The sequence below is a fragment of the Xenopus tropicalis genome, chromosome 8 (genome assembly GCF_000004195.4).
Source record: "Xenopus tropicalis strain Nigerian chromosome 8, UCB_Xtro_10.0, whole genome shotgun sequence".
NCBI classification, from domain to species: Eukaryota; Metazoa; Chordata; class Amphibia; order Anura; family Pipidae; genus Xenopus; species Xenopus tropicalis.
Genome location: NC_030684.2, coordinates 105,960,710 through 105,982,434, shown reverse-complemented (window position 1 = coordinate 105,982,434; position 21,725 = coordinate 105,960,710). Strand labels below are relative to the sequence as shown.

The 21,725-nt window shown below is 41.7% G+C and overlaps 1 protein-coding gene across 2 annotated transcripts in view; it reads left to right on the top strand.

The window, feature by feature from the left end:
* stard9 (StAR related lipid transfer domain containing 9) overlaps nucleotides 1–21,725 on the top strand; it is a 93,822-nt gene that overhangs the window by 62,737 nt on the left and 9,360 nt on the right. For both annotated transcript variants that reach the window (XM_018096600.2, XM_012969276.3), the window contains exons 17-23: nucleotides 2,360–2,411; nucleotides 2,825–2,962; nucleotides 4,679–4,761; nucleotides 5,463–5,563; nucleotides 11,394–11,575; nucleotides 11,838–12,276; nucleotides 13,286–21,325. In XM_018096600.2, coding sequence (XP_017952089.2) covers nucleotides 2,360–2,411; nucleotides 2,825–2,962; nucleotides 4,679–4,761; nucleotides 5,463–5,563; nucleotides 11,394–11,575; nucleotides 11,838–12,276; nucleotides 13,286–21,325 — 9,035 coding nt within the window. The remainder of the gene's footprint in view (nucleotides 1–2,359; nucleotides 2,412–2,824; nucleotides 2,963–4,678; nucleotides 4,762–5,462; nucleotides 5,564–11,393; nucleotides 11,576–11,837; nucleotides 12,277–13,285; nucleotides 21,326–21,725) is intronic.

The following is a 21,725-nucleotide window of genomic DNA, read 5'->3' as shown; positions in this document are numbered from 1 at the left end:
TTGTGTAAGATTTAAATGGTATCAGTACTGAGATTAACTGGCCCCCCTGCATTGCTCACACCTCAGATTCAGGCTGTAAACACCCTGCATTGTTTAAACAAGTAATCCCCTGTGTTGTTCACACCTTTTAATCCCTACATTGTTCACCCCCTGCAGTGTTCACACCTCAGGCTCAGGCTGTAATTGTTCACCTGTTCACACCTCAGACATTGTATGTACTGCCTGAACTATGCTGCCTGTGTGTATGGCACACACAGGGACCATAGGGTAGCCAGATTATGGCAGATAGACAGCATAGGGCAGGGAGGGTATGGCACAAACAGGTAGGGCAGGCAGAGTATGGCACACACAGGCAGCATAGGGCAGAGAGGGTATGGCACACACAGGCAGGGTATGGCAGGCAGAGCATGGCACACACAGGCAGGGTATGGCAGGCAGAGCATGGCACACACAGGCAGGGTATGGCAGGCAGAGCATGGCACACAGGCAGCTAAGGGCAGGCAGAGTATGGCACACACAGGCAGCATAGGGCAGGTAGAGTGCTGCCTGTGTGTGCCATACTCTGCTTGCCCTATGCTGCCTTTGGGAGGTGAATCTGGCAGGGGTTTGTTGTGGGTTTGTTAGCAGTTGGAAATAGCCATTAAATGGTCCCTAAGGTGTGTAATTATGTGCTGGGGGTTGCTGTGCTATCCATGGATTTAAGGGTATATCTTAATAGGAAATAATATAATTCCTTAACATATGAATGACGGTTGATATCCCCGCAGGAAGGACCAAGCATTTGGGATTTTGCTGTGCTACCACCATTGTGATAAAATAGGTGTGGTTTGAAGTGGGTGTGGTTTAAAAAGGGGAGTGGTCAAAACTGGCTTCCATTAGCGGCCTTCCACCATGTATGCTAGAGAAATTCCGGCCCTTGGCACTGCAGAAGTTGGACAGCACTGCTTAATACCATAAATTTCACCAACGTTTCGGCTCCTGCTTGGGACCTTTTTCATGGCCTAAAGGATGAGTAAACCTTTAAAATAAGTGAATGTAAAATTGATAAGAGTACTGTTCTAAGCACTTTTGCAATATACATTCTTTAATTAGTTTTTTGTACTTCCAAGATATTAATGGATAATATCTGAATTTTGTCAACAGTGCCATCCGCTGGTTGTACGTAATAGTGGAGGAAATTATTGGAATTGGTCTGATGTTCTTCTGGTTAGGAAAGATGTGAAAAGTTATCTGAGGTTTCTAATGTTTTTCCTAGCCAGAAGAACATCAGATCAGCCCTTATTCACCTGAAAACTTCCCCGACTACATCATGGTTGGAAACTGAACAGCAGGTGGCGCAGTTGTAACAAAATTCATTCATATTTTATCTCTTAAAATCTTGGAATTAAAAAAAAAATGAATGTAAATTGCAAACATCCTTAGAATAACATCAACTTTACCTTCACTTATTTTAAAGGCTTACTTATCCTATTAGCAGGGTTTTCTTATATTTATTTTTTAAATAGTAAAATACATTCTATATAAATATATATATTTCCTACATATTGTATCTGAGAAGGGTCCATCTCCACAGAAATGAGTGGGTGGGGCATGGGCCAGAAGACTGTTTTGGATATTCTGGGATGTTCATGGCAAATAAATTGCAGCCCTGCACTCATTCACCTCATGTACCTCCTGGGCCATATGCCAGCATGGAGACAGATATACACATTAAAGCTGGGACATTACAAGTTCACATGGTGTGGAACTGTCCAGTCAACAGGTATTTTTCACATTTGTGGTGACTGTGGAAATGTTATTGTTGTGGAAACGTTGGCTGTGTGTTAGACAAAATAAGTTATATGGTGTTGGAGCCCAACATTCTCCATAAATCTGTTGTTGGGTGGAAATATATTAATATCACTTACCTTGTGTAAAGCAATGTACTTTATCTACTATAATTAGCACTCCTACAATTATTCAGTAACAGATATATGTCCAATACAAATGTAATTGTATATGATAATACCATTGGCAAATTGTGATTCATTTGTATTCTTCTCTTTGTCTCCAACTATTATTTCTCTCCCTCTTCTGCCTCCTACACAGTTCCCTAATAATCTGTTACTTTTTTCCATCTCTGACTTTCCCTCATAGCTGACAATTTTCTTGCCATATCTGGTGCATTCTTAAGGCTCTGCAGGAAGGTAAAAACAATAGCCTTGTGCTGCATGATGTGTGTATAGACAAAGGTTCCTTTGGTACCCTTTGGGGGAGTGGGGTATATGTATTGAATAAGGTGTGCTTGTTGTGATGCATTTGTCTCATAATAATTGCTGTCTTCCTTAATTATTGTTTCTTTTGCATTATTTATGTCTAGGAAGGACAAACTAACATTGGCAGATTTGATTCAGAACAGGAACAAGATATTGGTAAGGACAGCTGATTGTTCTCTTTAGGGATAAACATTTATTGCAAATAAGATTAGAAGTTAGAAGTTCCTCTTTAATTTAGCTTTTGAGATGATGTAAGTAATATTAGCTTGGTCTTAATATTTTTTAGTGTTTTTTAAATTATTTTCTCTCTTCAAACTGTCTGGTTGCTAGGGTATTCTAGTCTGACAACCTAAAATAATTTAAAAAACCTATATAGAGATCAGAATGAAAATGCCTTTATCAATTTTATACTAGAGGTTAGACATAAGGCTAACACTCCTTAAAGTAAACCTTTAAAGTGAATGTAAAATCGGTGACACCTGCTGGTCAGTTCCCCTGACTGTACGGTTGGAGAGATACATTCATTCAGTCTTTGGCTTATACTTCTCGTTGTGTCTCCTTCATTTCAGTGTTACAGGGAGAGTGGATTGAGAGGGATCACTGCATGATCCATAATTGCTCTGGGGCTGTAGAACTGCAACCAGTCCCAGGAGCCCAATGTACAATCAATGGGCAAGAAGTCACAGGATCCTGTCGGTTATCACAAGGTAAAACTCATAACCCTGATGTTATCATATCCATCATTTTTATCCAGCTTACATTATTTATGAATTTAACATTTACAGCTGTATCTCTGGGTATCTGTAAAATCAGTGACCGCTTTTCTGCTAGTAACAGTGTATGCTGTTTAGCTATTCACGTCCGCTCTTGCCCTGTGGAATTTGCCCACATAGAAGGCAGTTTGCCCAGTTTGCCCAGGTGCTGTTATGCATAGAAACCAATAAGGTGTTTGCTTTTAAACAGATCACCACTAAATGCTGCCTGCTGATTGGTTGTTATATGTTACTGCTCCTAAGCACACTAAGGGCTCTGGCACATTGGGAGATTAGTCGCCCGCGACAAAACTCCCTGTTCGCGGGCGACTAATCTCCCTGAGTTGCCATCACCTGCCATCCCACCGGCGAAAATGTAAGTCGCTGGTGAGATGGCACACACGGCGGCGCGATTTCGGCAAATCGCCGAAGTTGCCTCACGAGGCTTTTTCGCCGTATGCCATCCCACCAGCGACTTACATTTTCGCCGGTGGGATGGCAGGTGATGGCAACTCGGGGAGATTAGTCGCCCGCGAACAGGGAGATTTGTCGCGGGCGACTAATCTCCCCGTGTGCCAGAGCCCTAAGGAGTATATTTATCATGCTGTGTAAAAAGTGGAGTAAAACATCACCGGTGATGTTGTTTATAGTCGCAAATCAGATGCTTTGTTTTGATCTTCTAACAGTTGGAATCTAATCTAACACCACCAGTAATGCTTTACTCCACTTTTTACACAGCATGATAAATATACCCCTTAGTGTCTTTTGTTACATTATTAACTCTTATCTCTACACATTTCAATAGATTCTCAGAGGGATTCTTTACTTTCCACTCTTTTTCCCAGTACAATACTTTTCTCTATTCTGCCACACCCTGCAGAGTACATTGGGAGACAGATAGAATAGAAAGAGTTCATGTCCATCCGCTTAGAGTAAAATAATAAAAAAAAAGAATAATACAAGTATAATTTTTTAAATGACAGTATTTCATAATAAGCCATGTTTGTAAGCTAGTGATAAGACAAAACCGAGGCTCCTGGTGTGTTTATACAAAGACACTGTTGGTTTTTTTTTTACGCCTATTCTACATTGCCTGATGAAGCAGGAAATGCCTGCGAAACGCGTTGCAATATTGTTGTGAATAAACTATTACTGAAAATTACCACTTTTGTTGGTGTCTGCCTGGAGGAGGTAAGTTCATTACTACCTCCTCTAAATTACCCATTGGGTTTTTAAGTGTTTTTAGCTAATTTTATCCTTTTGGCGCCTCTGTTTTGTCTTATCACTATACCGAGTCCACCCCGAGTGGAGGGGTGTTATCCCCATTTTTCTTCCTTCTACAGAGAGCGACTTCTTATTCCTGAGTGGGGTCAGGATAATCTCCCCACCTGCCTATACAGTGGTTGCCTATTGGTAACCCTGGCTTGTGAGTATTAATTTGTTTATTCTACCATTACTCCTTGTAAAAACATATGACACTATTGGGGCTCTTGGTGTTCCTTTTTGTCTTCATGTTTGTAAGCTAGTTTAGCGGTACATTAGCACAGCTATTTAATGTATGTTTTTGACTCTTGTAAGTATATATTTTGAATAAAAAATACTATCATTGATACCAATCTGCCTGAACCATTGCATTTAGTTTGATGATTTAAAATCGCTTTTGTTTTTCAGGAGATGTTCTTATTATTGGAAAAACCCATCGGTTTAGATTTAATAACCCTGCCGAGGCTGCTGTATTGAGGCAGAGGAGATCTGTAAGTGTGCAGGGAAGTGGAGTAACAAGGGTCCCGTGGCCCCCAAGCTCATCCCATCCATTTGTTCCCACATTCATTAACAGTCTGGACCTAGTTTCTCTGTGCAACCACAGCCCTTTATTTAGCAGTTAGAGCCCCCTGTTCATTTAAGAGCCTCATAGTTCCAAGTCAAGTCATGCCTTCCATGTGCCTACGATTGTACCATCTTTCATTGTAGAAATAAAGGGCAAAATATTTAAAGCATTCTTTGTTGCTACAGTGTCTGTGGGTCAGAGACTTGATTGGCCAGACAAAGCTTTTGTTTCAGCTCTACATGCTTTTTATGTTGTCTTGTATTAGGCTACTGTAACATCAGCCCTGTGCTGCTAAAACTATCACACCATTGTACCAGATTTGAGGCAATACCTCACATTGAAGCTAGCTTTAGCGAGGGTTGTATACATTGGCCCTGTCTGCTAGAATATGATAAGGAATTCTATAGTGTAATGCAAGAGAATATATGAGGCACATGGGTTCACAGCTCTCTCCGCTGTTTTAAATGAGTGGATTGCCATTTCTTTGGGTGTTTATTCAAAGTTATTGCAGTTTAAAGGTCTAATGATGGGCTTCTGATCTGGTGGGTCTGGGGCAAAAGCCTGGTTAAAGTGGCCCTTACTGCTGTAAAATTGTAAATATATATGTGTACTTTGTTCTATCCACAGGACAGTCAGGTTTCTTTTGTAAGCAGCAACTCTTTAGATTGGCTGGATTTGTCTGGCAATTTCTCCACTTCCACTAATGAGAACCCACTCATATTAAACAGGTATGTTGGCTCTGATGCTTTTAATTATGGCACTGTCCAATCTCCCATGTTACACGCATTGTTATAAAAATTCATCATTATATTCTCTAATTATTTGTGTTTGTAATGTATTTCAGTTCATATAAGTCTGTATATTATCTGCCCTCACTCCACTGTCATGGCAGGCCAAGACAGTAAGAATCAATGATAGGTTAGGCCAAAATGTAAGTTGAAAACTATATGGGGCAAACCTAATTAGGGATTTTAGTTACTTTTAGTATCAGTGCATGGATTAAAAGGGAGCAAGTCTGTGACTCTTCTGTATCCTCTTCTACTTATAACTTTCTGATAGTGAGTCTAGAAGCTCTAAATCGCACTTTTAATATGGAACATGTACGCAGATTCATGTGAAAGTTCTAGAACCATGTTTACGCTCTGAAGAGAAGGTCATTAGAAACAAATCTGATGCCATATTTAGGCGTATTGCAGAGCTGTCTTTTCTACTGCAACCAGCAAATGAAGGCATTGGCAAAAGATCAAGAACACAAAGTCCTGATTATCTTTTCCTGCTGCCTTAAATAAATATGCCATCCCTCAGAATAGGATGCATGAACCACGAATTGCAGATTATTTACTGTACTGTAATAATACACAAGATTATGAGTGCTGTACTGTAATAATACTCAAGATCCTGAGTAAAATGTACTACACCAGTGCCGTCCAACTTCTGCGGTGCCGAGGGCCGGAATTTCTCTACAATACATAGTGGAGGGCCGCTAATGGAAGCCAGTTTTTACCACTCCCCTTTTTAAACCACACCCACTTCAACCCACACCCATTTTATCACAATGGTGGTAGCACAGCAAAATCCCAAATGCTTGGTCCTTACTGTAAGAATATCAACCGTTATTCATATATGAAAGAATTATATTATGTCATATTAAGACACACCCTTAAATTTATATGCCTCCTCCTCCCCTGTGGATAGCACAGCAACCCCCAGCACATAATTACACACCTTAGGGACCATTTAATGGCTATTTCCAACTACTAACAAACTCCCAGAACAAACCCCTGCCAGGTTCACCTCCCACAGGCAGCATAGGGCAGGCAGAGTATGGCACACACAGGCAGCAGTCTGCCTGCCCTATGCTGCCCGTGTGTGCCAAACTCTGCTTGTCCTATACTGCCTGAGTGTGCCATACTCTGCCTGTCTTACCATGCCTGTGTGTGCCATACTCTGCCTGCCCTACCCTTCCTGTGTGTGCCATACTCTGCTTGCCCTACCTGTGTGTGCCATACTCTGCCAGCCCTACCCTGCTTGTGTGTGCCATACTCTGCCTGCCCTATGCTGCCTGTGTGTGCCATTTGCTGCCTGCCCTATGCTGCCATACTCTGCCTGTGTGTGCTACACCCTCCCTGCCCTATGCTGCCTGTGTGTGCTATACCCTCCCTGTCCTATGCTGCCTGTGTGTGCCATACTCTGCCTGCCCTACCTGTGTGCCATATTCTGCCTGCCCTACCTGTGTGTGCCATACATAGTTACATAGTTACATAGTTACATAGGGTTGAAAAAAGACCATTGTCCATCAAGTTCAACCCATCCGAGTAAACCCAGCACACAACCTATACTAACCAATCTATACACTCACATACATAAACTATATATATACAACCAGTAATACTAACTGTAGATATTAGTATCACAATAGCCTTGGATATTCTGCTTGTTCAAAAACTCATCCAGGCCCCTCTTAAAGGCATTAACAGAGTCTGCCATTACCACATCACTAGGAAGGGCATTCCACAGCCTCACTGCCCTCACCGTGAAAAACCACCTACGCTGCTTCAAATGGAAGCTCTGTTCCTCTAATCTATAGGGGTGACCTCTGGTGCGCTGATTGTTTTTATGGGAAAAAAGAACATCCCCCAACTGCCTATAATCCCCTCTAATGTACTTGTACAGAGTAATCATGTCCCCTCGCAAGCGCCTCTTTTCCAGAGAAAACAACCCCAACCTCGACAGTCTAACCTCATAGCTTAAATCTTCCATCCCCTTTACCAGTTTAGTTGCACGTCTCTGCACTCTCTCCAGCTCATTAATATCCTTCTTAAGGACTGGAGCCCAAAACTGCACTGCATACTCAAGGTGAGGCCTTACCAGGGACCTATAAAGCGGCAAAAATATGTTCTCATCCCTTGAGTCAATGCCCTTTTTTATACAAGACAGCACTTTATTTGCTGTAGTAGCCACAGAATGACACTGCCTGGAATTAGACAACTTGTGATCTACAAAAACCCCTAGATCCTTCTCCATTAAGGATGCCCCCAACACACTACCATTCAGTAGATAGTTTGCGTTTATATTATTCCTACCAAAGTGCATAACTTTGCACTTGTCAACATTGAACCTCATTTTCCAGTTTGCTGCCCAGTTTTCCAATTTTGTCAAATCGCTCTGCAAAGCGGCAGCATCCTGCATGGAACTTACACACAGGCAGCATAGACCAGGCAGTACATACAATGTCTGTGGTGTGAGGAGGTGAACAATGAGGGTGATTACAGCCTGAGCCTGAGGTGTGAACAACACAGGGGATTACATTTTTAAACAATACAGGGGGATTACAGCCTGAATCTGAGGTGAGAACCATGCAGGGGGCCAGTTAATCTCAGTACTGATACTGATACCATTTAAAGCTTACACAAAGATAAGAAATCAAAGCAGCCAGACAGGTGGCGGGCCACACAGAGGGGGGTCGGCCCACGGGCCGCCAGTTGGACAGCACTGCCCTAGACAGTTGCCCACTCTGCCTACCCCTAGTTGTGACCCTGACCCTTTATTCAGCATGGCCCATTCATGTGTAAATGTACAGAATGACAGCATTCAGCTTTATAAACTACAACTCCCAGGCTCCCTCCATCAGCTGATCTGGCGGATGAATACTGGGAGTCCTTGAATGCTGAAGGTTGCCTATGCCTGACCTACAAAATGCTTTTCTATCATCCCTGCCTTCAGCTTTAGCACTTACCCAGTAATAGGTTGCCTGCCCATAATACTGCTATAGCACTTTGCTTTACCTTCCTGTCTGTGCTTATACCCTTGGAACAAAGGAGACAATTTCCCAGGACCTGAGATTGGAAATGAATAATACAGCACTAATATTTACTGAATTGGAATCCAACATAAAAGCTTTTCATGGCTTGGGAAATGAATTCCATTACTCATTGTTGGTGCCCGTAGCAGCATCTCATTTGCAGAGGGGATTTGCAGCCTGTGCCGCATTGTACTCCGAATGCAGCCTGCCTCTCTCACATGCAAACAAGCCAATGCTATAAGGGCTACTTGTACAATTAGCTCTTTTAGCAGCACAGTGCAGTTAGCTTTCTATTTTGCCATCTAGTGAAAGTGTTTGGCGCTTCATTAGAGATGCATTGGCTGCTATAGTAACAAAGAGCTGCATTATGCTGAAGCCTTGGGCCAGCCAAACCCCTGCAGCAGCCAGGGACAGCCTTGAGACTAGAGGTAGGGAGTTTGCCAGTGTGTCTGCTAGCCTCTGGATGCATACAGTAGCTTGAGACAGCTCGGCTAGCTCTACAGCTCTACAGGGATCCCTGGTTTTCTTACAATAACACAGCTCTTAAACCCTGCTTCTTTCATCTCTGCCTCCGTGGAGCAGTGCCGGCTCTGCTCAAGGTGAGTGACATACATCTTTCCCACATCAGTCTGAATTCCATATTCATTCATGTTCCAGTATTCATGTTGGCTGATTAAATGCATATTTTTAGAAAAAGTTTTTCAAATATCCTTGTGTAAATGCAGTAAATCTGCAGTTTTCCAATCATGGTGAATATCTGGCACATAAAAATGCCCGAATAATGGGTGCTAGGGAAGAGTGCCAGTGGGACTAGCTTTGTTATTCCTGGAAAAGTCCCTGCTACAATTGTGTGTTTGGCTAAATGTTTGCATGTCCCTTTGTTACAAGGGTTCCAAGGTGTTTTTGGAATCTCTGTCCCCACAGACATTGCTGCTATATTCTCGTACACTCTCTATTCTGTCAATCTGATTTATTCCAGCAAGAGGGAAAGGATCTGACTTGGCTGTGTAGGTTCAGTGTTGGTAATGATGAGTGGCATTCTCTGTGTTGTAATGGGCAGGGAGTGCCCTAATATTCCCACTTGGCCAGCAGAATTACTGTAATGTTTGCTAATACAGTGAGAGGGGAGTGGATGTGCTGAGCTAGCACTATGTATCACTTACCTCATTAGGGCTTATTGCTTAAACCTCTCTTGCCTGAAAGAGCACACATTTGCAATGACTGTTCTATTAGGAATCTTATGGATAATATATAAATACTAATCTGTTGAAAAGCAGCTTTAAGGCCCTTAGACATGGCTTTGTGAAGGAAGACTGACCCACAGACATAAGAGAGCTGGAGATAGACCCAAGTCCAACAGCAGCCCCAGTGGCCATACCTAGATTAGATGTTGGTGGCCTGTAGTACAGACAAGAAGTATGTCAGTTCCCACATGTAGAAATGCAAATATGCACTGAAGGAATATGTAACGCAAACAATCACGTGTGCAACTGTTTTTCTACGATTTGAAGTATAATTATTGGGGGTGAGGGCCTTCTTAGTGAAGAGATGTATTTATTTCTCATTATAATCTTATCCCCATATGCAAAATAACTCACCAAGTTTGCTAAGGTGCAGTAACCCATAGCAACCAATAAGAGGTTGCTATTGACGGTAAATACTAGGTGCTTATAGCAGGATAATAGACCTGTGACAAACTGTGCACCTTTGATAGCATAACCCCCTTAGGGCATTGTGCTTTGGAGTAGGAAAGTTCTTGCAGACTTGTTTATAATGCTGAATTTCTAATGACAGCACCCAGAGGCCATCCCCATCCTCTGCCCCGTCCAATCAGGATTGCGCATCCATTTAGCTTAAGTTTTCTGTGCATCTTGTCCCCAGTGCTCCATATGTGAGTAAAGTTTAGGTGCGGCTGGGCGGCATGTTGCCCCTAAATTTGTGCCGCCCTAGGCCCGGGCTTGTTTACCATCACAAGTGCAAATCAGGTGCTTTTTTTTGTATATGTCTGAATGTCAGTTTTTGTACATTCCACTGGTGTTTATTAATTTGATGGACACTGGTCTTTTTTCAACCCTATGTAACTATGTAACTATGTAATTAACCACTTATCCAGAATGGGAATATTATTGTGTATGTACATACAGTAACATGAAGCAGGCAAGCACTAGACACAATAAGCAGACTAAATGAGTCGATGATATTAGTATGTCGGCATGCATTAATGAGCTTAAACACTAAAATCTTAACCCTGTCACAGTGCACATAGCATTTGACCTATCATAGGGGAGTATTGTATTGAGTGTAATCCTGCTAGCAGATCATTTGTATTCAGTTACATATCATGTGAGCTCTCTAGGCTTCCTGTTTCCACACTGTGACACAGTGACAGAACTATCTGCAATACATATCTATCTGGCAAGAGCTCTACACCCTAATGGCAATGGCACAACAAAACCCAGTATTGGCTCTTATGGGGCACATGCACATCTAGAACAGTGGTGGTCAAAATTACCCTCTCCATCTGCCACTTCTCCAATGTTTAATAATGACAAGTACTCCAGTTCACATACATGGAGCATGTAGTCAGGAAGAAGCAAACAGGCCTGTCAGGTCATCCATACCCACTGGCATCTCAGAGAACCATACCCACTGTCCCGTCAAATGATCTATACCTATTGACTTTATGCAGTGATTCAAACACTCTGTCTTCCATGTTCTCTCTACTTTATTCTCAGTTTGCTTGCTTTATTTGGCAGAAAATTGGAATCAGAAGAGTATCAGCAAAAGCTTAAAGATCTGGAAGGCTATTATCAGCAGCAGGTGCAACAACAGCAGCTTTATGTAGAAGATTTAAAGAAGCAAATACAGACATCTAAAATCAGGAGCGAAAAGGAACTTGAACTTGAACAATCGCTAATTAACCAAATCATTGAAGAAAGTAAGTCTCTGTGTCTATTTATATACAGTACTGTAATGATCAAGGCTGATCTATATTGCCCTCTCAGAAATGATTTTTTTCCCCCTCCGAGGCAAACTGGAGTGGTTTCAAATGTTTTTTTTTTTAACTTTCCTTCTCCTTTAACCTGGGAAAGAAGTAAAGCAGTGTTATTTCACCGCCACACCATTCCTGGGTTTTGGGGCAAGTTATATCATTTTACCTGCTCATATAATATATTGTACATAATATTGTGCTTACACAGACAGGCAGTGGCTTGTTAAAGAAGAACAGCAGCTGACCAAATCTCACCTTCAGAGGCGTGATTCATCAGCCCAGACTGATCCCAAGCCCATTGCAGAGGCAGAGGTTCAAAATACTGCAGAGACTGAGAATCGTCCATCAGCAGCGGAACTGGACAGAAAGCGGCTGGTGCAGCGGGAGCTGTTGCGCAAGTGCTCCCTAAGAAGAGCTGAGAGAAACATAAGGCGCAAAAGGATCAAGTTTCAGCTAGAGAGAATAATTAAGAAGCAAAAGCTGCTAGAAGCCAAGAAGGAACTCCAGCATTTGCAGGCTGTTTGTTGGATTAGTGAGGACACTGTCAAGCAATTGCAGAATCTAGATTCAGATGGACCTGCTAAGGGCTTAACACATTTCAGGCCAAGTGCATTGCCACGTTCATTCCAGACTCTTCCAAACCTCAGGTAATTGCACTTGCTAAAACGCTCTTGAGATATCTCTGATGTCAGAGTGTATAAAAATGCACTAATTAACTAATTATACTTATCAGTTGGGTAGAAGTGGCAGAACTATATCTACATCCTGCACATACACACTTTAATCTGTGATCTGTTTATGTGCCAGTCCCCTCTACTATGCGATGGCATACAGGGCTTTAATATGTATGAGATGCTCCCTAATGCCATGAGCTCCACTGATTGACTGACTCCAGTGAGTGACACAGGCAGCCCTGCCTTCCCTCCTTTTTCATCTCTATAAGTTACATCTCTGCGCCATAGTGTAGCTCATATAATTTTATGTCAAAATAGGTGTTAGGTTATTAACACCTATTTAGGTTATTTCTTATATTGTTCATATTATGTATTCTTTCTGTGGTGCCTATGGTGGAGTCCATGCTCACATGGTTATAAGCAGCACAATGCAGGAATAGCCAAGAGTATAGGGTAGGCCCCGGTTGTTTTCTTTTCTAATCGATTTATCAACTTTTATTCCTAATATTTTATTGCTATCGCATGTACCTGTTAAATGAAGAAGTATATAGGAAATAAATATTTTAACATCCCTTTTATGATTAAAAAAAGCACAGGCGACATGCTTCCTCAAAAACAAAGCTGTATATAGTAATGTTATATTGCTGCAGCATGGGCTGCTTAAAGGACAAGGAAAGGCTAAGTCAATTGGGGGTGCCAAAATGTTAGGCACCCCCAAGTGACTTAAATCGTTTACCTTGTACGGGACAAACCCATGCGCAGTAGAGTGAAACGCCGACTTCTCTGTTCAAAGTTCCACTATTCACTCTACTGCGCATGCGCGCGCAGCGAACAAGGAAGAAGGAAGCGATCGCTGCTACCCCGGGCTGGTGCTGTTCTGTGTTAGCTAGGGCACATAAACACGGGCACTTTGGTCTTTTTATGCCTGGAGCAGCAATCCTGTAGCACCCTAACTTTATTTTCTGCTTCCATATTTCTACAGTATTTTGAAAAGGAATTGTGAGCCAGCTGTATCTCTGCACAGTAACAAGCCATCTAATGAGAAGAAGCCACGGCGTGCTGTGTCTGTAGAATGCCTCTCTTCAACCTGCTGTAGTGGATTACAAAGCGAGACCCCAAATGATCACCAATGCATTGTACAAGGAGTAGAAAAGCGCCCATTTGGTTCTATTACAAACCAGAATAAACAAAGCACTTATGGAAAGTTTGTCTGTGCATACACACAAATGAGCAAAAAGCGGCAAAAAATGGATAAAACTGGTAGCAGATCTAAATCTAAAACCACTGAACCTCTAAAGAGAAGAAATTCACGAATACCCATAGCCACTACAAACAGTGACACCAAAGTGAAATCCTTTAGAAGTTCCCCTCAGCAGAGCCTGGAGAGCTGTAGAAAGAGCACTCTGCAAGAAAACAAAAACACACTGGAGAAGAATGAAGCCACTGTGAAAAAAAATACCAAAAGTATTCCAAAAACCATTACTTCTGGGAAAAAAACTGCTGGAAGGTCAACCAGCACTCTTAAAGCATCCAAAAGAGATGCAGATTTATGTTTGAAAAACATTAATAAGAAACCAGCAAATGGACTTGCCAAAATATGTTCATCTACTGACAGCATTAATACACTAAGCAGGCCTACCCCAACCCATGCTATTGACAAAAGGTGGCAAAGCACAGAAAGACTCAGTAGAGGCCTCCTAAAGCCAAAGGAAGTGCTCTTTGAAGACTGCAAAGAGGAAGATGAAACTGGTTCTTCAGAGAGTGAAAGCTTTTATTCTGTGGATTCCCTTTCATCTGCTTTTGGCAGTGCCTTAACTAAAGATCTTAACTGGAAAAAGCTAGCAATTAAAAATGTTGCTTGTAAAAATAATTCAGATAGTGAGGATAGTGAAATGTCCCAGGACTCCCTGGCAGAGAGAGGCACCAAAAGGGAGAAGCCAAATAGAAGGAGGTTTAATAATTACAAGACTGTTCTCACACCTTGTAGTTCTTCTAAAGATATGGTGGAAGATCCAAACCCTTTACCTCTAGTTATGGGTACCTCCATCACAACTGGACTTTCAAAAAGCTTTTCTCTTGATAGTTTGGCTGATGCAGAAGATGTCCCTGAAATGGATTCATCTGAAGAGATGCCTGCAGAGATCTTCTGGAAGCTACAAAGCCCTAGGATCTCTGGATTACAAACAGAAGATCAGAACAATATTAGTTCCACTGAAGCAGAGAATAGTTCTGACAAGGGACTCAGTAATTCTTTTTACCTAAATGTCAATCCACTGTTTGCTTTGGATTGTAGTGATGCTGTCTTAAGTAATAGGGATGGCATTAATCCCCAGGCCCAAACCAATATGGATGATGTGGTATCTGGGGAGTTAGAAAACAGTTGCCCTCCTGATCTTGCAGCAAGTGCCCTTTGGGAAAGTCAAGACTGTACAATTACATCTGCAAATAATAAATGTGAAGGTTCAACTATTATTTCAGAGACTGAACTTCCCAATCAGGTATCCACTAAATATTCTATTAAAAATAATCAATGTCCTGTTGAAGGAACTGTCAAGGGCAGTAGGGTAAACCTTCCGCTGCCAAATGAGAATGTTGAGCCAGAAACAACTGCACCTGAATGCACCAATGAGCAAAGAGAAAGTAATTGTCAGATTCTTGATGCTGCTGCTAATTCTGACTTTAAGGACTTACAATATCTAGGACCTTTAAAAGATCAACTGAAAGCTGGAGAGAAAGTGGTATTGAAGTGCTCAGTAAAAGATGAATCAAGGGCTTTGAAGGATCCAGACATTTGTATAGGTCTCCCCACTGCAAACCATGAGGATACATCTGGACCGACACCAGGCACTGGAAAACTGAAAGGCGGGATAGTTAAAGAGATACTTCCTACACGGCTGAAAATCACCACTGTGAATGCAAAAAAATCTCCAAACAAAATGAAATTAACAAGGAAAGAAGACACAAAAGAAATCAGGCTGCAAATGAAACAGAGCAATGATCTGACTCCTGATGTCATTTGTAATCAGAAAGAAAAATGTGAACCAAGTACTTTGTCTTTTCATGTCACTCAGGGAAGCGGGGATACAAACCACTACAACTATCATACTACTGAGGGAACATCTGATCAGCAGGACAAGTATGACACTGAAGTAGCAAAACCAATGCCTAACTGTGAGCAGCTTAAGCACATTGACAGTTTAGAGCCATTATTTAACCCTGCAGTATCTAATGTTTTAGAGGTGGAGGACCTGGACAGTCTAGAAAACCTGAAAATGGAGCTTTCTCCTCAAATAAGTGTGGATGGTAATAAATTGGAAAAACCGGCTGAGCCTTGTGAACTTCAAAAATTAATCCCCTCATCCTTCTATACATCACCCCATATAGAACTTGATTTGAATGCCAATGAAGAAAACTGTAAAAAGTGTGGGATTGAAAATGATGAATGTGATAATGGTATAACTGAAGGCAGAGAGTACCTCAATGAAAGATCAGGCAGCACCAGAGTAGAAGACATAATGATGGTTCCAGATAATCATTCTCATTTTAATGTTAATCCTTGTGTCGATAAATGTAGGAAACAGCCATCTCTGGCACAGGAAAAGATCACACCAATCGCTTCAGACCTGGCTTTAGATGTAAAAATAAAAAGAAACGATTTGGAAACTGGTCAAGGCAGTGGTTTCACAGAAGAAGCAATGGGATCGGTACAGCAGAATATGGAAGACAACACACCAAGACTGCATGAACCAAAGTCAACCAACACTTTGTTATTAACCAACAGCAGGGACTTGACATTCAATCCAACAAAGTTGGCAAATGATAGTAATTTTATTACAAATGTTAATCTTAAGGATGCTAAGAAGGAAAGTGATAAAGCTGGTGATGGTGTAAGCTTTGTATCAGTTGAAAGTGACCATTGTTTTACAATTCCTTCTCCTGCTGCTTCCAGTGACACCTTAAACAGCAATGTGTCTGGCACGGAGACAGTGTCACCAGCTCTGACTGACTCAGGTCAAAAGACTGTTATGTTTCAGAGTACCTCTTCTTTTACGAAAAGTACAGGCAGCAGTCTTCTACCTAGCTTTAATGAAGGAGCATGTATTCAGGTTGATAATAATATAAAAGACAATACTTTTAGGCAAAGTGATGCTGACATGCTTTCACTTGTTGAAAATATCAGTAAGGAAAGGAGAGAAAGAGTCATGGATGGAGAAGCAGTCACCAAACCAAAATTATCTGAAGAAATCATGTTGCAAGTAACCAATGAGCAAGTAAATCTGTTAGCACCAGTTAAAAACCACTGTTCTGTGCCTGAACAAATGACTGGCTCTAAGAATGAGGACTGTGAATTAAAAGGTAAAAATGAAAAGGAGAAATTTTCTGTGGATGCACAGACAGAAAGTCCATTGGAGAAGATGGCCTGTTCCACTATAAAGGGAGCAGTGGGAATGGCTGACAGTATGTCTTGCACACTTCATGACCACAATGGATCACTCAGATGCACCCACAGTTGGCAACACGATTGCATAAAAACATCAGAGGAAATTATTGTAGATGTTTCTGGAAGTCATAGCTCCGAAATTAATGACAACTGCAGGCATGAAAACAATATGGATAATCAAAGCTCTTCAGGTGACAAAGGTGCACTGTGGGCCAGTGTACCAAGATGCCCCCTGTACCAAGATGTCCAGCATTTACCTGTCCAAACTATCAGAGCATCTGGTGAAAACACCGACAATGAAATAAACTGTAGATCTAGTTCAACGTCTGTCAATAGAAGCTACCATACAGAAAATGGTAGGAATGCAGGTTTGGTCCTTCCCTACTATGAAGCAGTAATGCAAAATGAACTATTAAATGAAGCAAAGAACAGTTCAGATACAATATTCAAGTCTGGACCTTTTATCAAGAAAAGTGAAGCTGGAAACAGCCCAGGTAGTTGCCAAAAAAGTAGTTCTGGTGCAAAAAGACTCGCCACACCACATATGCAACGTTCCATACAGCTGGGCAACCATAACACTTGTGTCAACCCTGCTAGTGAAACTAGCATCCCTAACATCCACACTGATGCTAAACTTGCAGAGGCAGCAAATGTACCATGGATTGCAAATAATAATTCACATTTTGTTCATGGAAATGAGTCTTGTGTACATAAAACTCTGGAGCAGGGGGCGAGTTCACAAGAGACAGCTGAAAGCATGTTGTTACTTTCCCAACTACATTCATTTTCTCCATGCCCAGCTGGAAATGTAGCAAATGAACTGCTGTCTAAAACTAGTAAGCTTGAGCCTGAGAGTAGCAGCAAATTAGGGTACTTTCAAAGCAGGACAGGAGAGAAAGGTTTAGTATCCAGTTCAGTACCCTCTAATGAGGCTTGCCACAAGGAGGGGAAGAGTCACAATGTACTGGACACACAAATGCCATTTATAAAGGGAGAGCTTATCAGTGAGAACAACAGTGCTTCTGAAGATCCCTTAGTATATCTATTACAAAGTCCTGTAGCCGCTGGAGACAATTTAGAGGTTGAAAATATTACATACTTGAAGACCTATACTGCTGAGTATTTATCTAATGGTAATACAGTTGATCTCCATAATCACCTTGGACATGAGCAGAAGGTAGATCCATGCACTTTAATCAACTCAGATAAAACAGTTATAAGCTGTTCCACTTCAAATGACCCATCATATTCCATATCATGTCAGACCCCATTTATTGTATCTGTGTATGATGAGAAAATGGCTGCAAAGGTGGATCAGCCAGGAGAACAGAGAAAAAAGGTCAGAAAAGAGAATTTCTGTGAAGAAGATTCAAATCCGGGTAAACAAATGATGGATATGGTATCCCCAAACAAAATGTATAATGTTGAGATTATTCGTACAGACCAAGATTTAACTGGGGAAACCAATGTTGGGGCTAGAGATAACTCTGTAGTTGGGGCCACCTGTGAAGAATTCACTTCCGACAGCAGCTCATTACATGATGTACATTTAGGGGAAGATCTCATGGAAGCCTCAAAATGTCATCTAAACCAGACATGGTCTCCTGAATACCAGCAAATACACAGTGAGTGTGACAGTAAGGCCAAGGAGCAGTATATTGGAAGAGATAGGAGTGTCTCATTGCCAGCAACTTTATGTGTCCCTTTAGACAATTATCAATCTTCTTACCTGAAACTAGAACGCTCACATGTAAAAGTGCCTGAGGGTCATTGCTTGAGCTCCAGTAAAAGTCCAGGCACTGAACACCTACAGCCACCCAAACGCAGATTATCTATTCCTACAAGCCACAGAAATTTCAGTTGTACACAGTTAGCATCTTCCACTTCAGATTCACTAGAATATCTGAATGCATATCCTACCTTTAATCAGTCCAACAATGCAGTTTCTCATATAAAAACAATATCCGTGGAGAATGAGATGAAACAAGCAGAATCAAAAGCTATGTACCAAGGGCATCCACATCACATTGCAGCCAACAACTGGGGTTCTTCAAGTCTTTCCTCTAATCTACCTCTAAGTCCCAACAGTTACCACAATAGGGCTCTAGTCAGAGACCCAAAGGAATCGCAGTCAGTATTTAGCAGCAATATATTTCAAGAAGTTCCATCAGAGGCAGAGCAATCAGGCCAAGTGCTGACAGAAAATAAAGAAAATATGCACTTCTCATCAAGTGACATTAATCCCTTTGTTCATTCGTGGCAGCTAGAAGGGAATGGGAAGGGCGGCTTGAAGCCGTGTGTATTTAACAGCACAAGTGATGTTTCTTGCAGTAAATTCCAAGATAAAATAATGAGATGCTCCAGTGTTGCCGAAGGGTTAAACACCCATGTTTCCCCTTTCCATTCACATCTGAGTTCATATGCAAATGCTAAAATGGCATCTAGCACTTTAAGCAGCGCGGAAGACATGCACATCAGGAATGACACAACACAAGATTTCCAGTCAACCAATTCACTAGACTGTTCTTCATACTATTATCCTCTGTCAGAAGAAGCGGTTGCCTTAAACTACGACTGTGGACCTCAGCATGACAGTTCATACGAGTTAAAGCCAAAATCTGAAAACGGGTCTATGCAGGTAGATGAAATCATGGTCTTGTATACGTCTGAGTCTGAGACATGCAACAATGATATTATAAAGGTGAAATCAGAACAAGAAACACAAACAAAGGGGAGGTACCGAAGGTTAAATCGACACCAGCGAAGTCATACCGATGTGTCATCTATAAAAGGTGCCAAGTGTAGAAACCAGAGGCCAGCTTCATGGTCAAACATGCAGAATATGTCGCTTCACTTATCACAACTTTTGTACGAGACTTCTGAACTGCTTGGCAACATCTCACAACATGATAGTGGCCATATTCACGCAGATTCTACAGAAAAAGCTGTGACAAAGGCAATGAGGGATTCATTCACCCAGACTACTGTAGATAGAGGCATTCAGACAGATTGTCAGGTATCCAATTACATGCAGAACAAGGATGATGAAAAGGAAAACCTAAGATCAAATATAATCGTTGCAGGGACAGGCTCCCAGACTCAACACCAAAAGAGCCAAGAGAAGCAAACTGCTCATGATGCCTCAATCGCTAAGACTCAGTCTCTTCCAAATTTGCATGATGTCAGTTCTTGTAAGCAACGTGAACCATTGTACAGCTCATCACATGTAAGGACATCAACACCATTTCTGGCTCATATGCCTGCTGGTATATCTCCATCATCTTATGCTACAAGGCTGTCTTCCTTTTCTCCTTTTTCAGAGAACCCCCCCAGTGAAGGCTCATGTACAGAAGTAGGAGGTTCTGCACTTAGTGCCACTCAGACTTTATACAATATTGAACACAACACTACAGAGAAACTGTCTGAAAGATGTAATGTGGGTGAAGGCACTGTTATGGTAGAGAGAGCCACTTCACCCATTCTAACACTTAAAGCTAGTAAAAAGTCCCTTCACAAAAACACAGTGGCTCCAGCTTTAAACAGCCAGAACATGGTGAAAGTTCTCCGGCACCGAAGTACAAAAGAACATGGTTCTTCTGAAACGGGATCTGATAGCGAAAATTCCACTTCTCAGAGTAGCTCAGAAAAAGCAAACACATTCAGACTACCGAGCAGCAGAGAGTCAGCATGGAAAAGACTGAAAGAGGATCATAAGCGGCCATACAGATTCAAAAGTGAAGATTGCATTGTGAGAGAAGAGCATCCTTTCCAACGTAACCGTTCCAGTAGCATATCTGAACTGTCCAGTATTGGCAGGCCATACAGTGACTATAACTTGTTTACCTTAAAAAGACGAGATAAAGGCGATGGCACCTCAGCAACGGCTTTAAATGCACAGCACCCTTTGGGAAGGTCTCCATCTCTAGAAAACCTCTCCCCAATCAAACAGCCAGCTCCAAACAAAATCTCTCAGAGCAAAAGATATCCCACGCTTGAGAATGAATTTGAAAACTATCCCATACCTTCCAGCAATTTGTTGTTGAAAGACAAAAGCCATTCCATGTCTATATTAGAAGCAAGTCATTTCCAGGAGGATGGACTTTCTTTTGTAGAAAGTGAATGTAACACAGATGTTCTTCTTAATCCAGATTCCTCCACTAGCACTAGCAGGAAATCTCACAATCACACGCTGCAGGGGTTACCAATGCACAACAAGTTTAGCAACTGGTCTGGTGTTCAGTGTACTCCTTCCAGACTCTTGCCTGGGAGCCCTGCTAATCCAAGCCTAAGAGACAGTCCTACTAAAACAGAATATTCTATGCAAAAGGAAGAGCAAGAGCATTCCCCTATCACAGTGGATGAAAGCAGGACTCGGGAGATAGAGATGTTGCAGAGGGAGCGTGTAGAAATTATGTCCGGGATTCATCTGGACTTGAACCTGCAGCCCCTCACTGTCCAGCTTGCAGAAGCAAAGCTCAGCTATGGCATTGGGGAGACAGACGCATTACTAAGGGTTATGCAGAATGGAACAACTGATGATAAAAAAGACATTACATCTCTGAAGAAGCAACTCTATGACAGGTAGGGATTGTTGAAGCCAGATGCTTTACTTAGGTTCATTTGTTGATTTGAAAGGCTGCTAATGGCAACAATGATTTTGCCCAAGAACAACATACTATTGGGAAAAATAAGGGGTTATAACCTGAGTTCCTAGTTACTCATTTCAAATATCAGCACCTGTCTGAGTGTGTGTGGCCTACAACTTCACTACTGAACTCTTTTGTTCCTAATAATTTCTGCCTCATTTATTTTACAATTCACTTGACCAACCCTACTGCCAATGTTTTTATGCACCTATGTCAACAATGGGTGTGGCTTAAATAGCCAGTCCCACTACTCAAAAGGGGTGTCTTGATACTTTTGGCCATATGGAGTATTTTTTTTTTTTTACCATAAAAGCTTTATTAAGATAGTTGCCAGG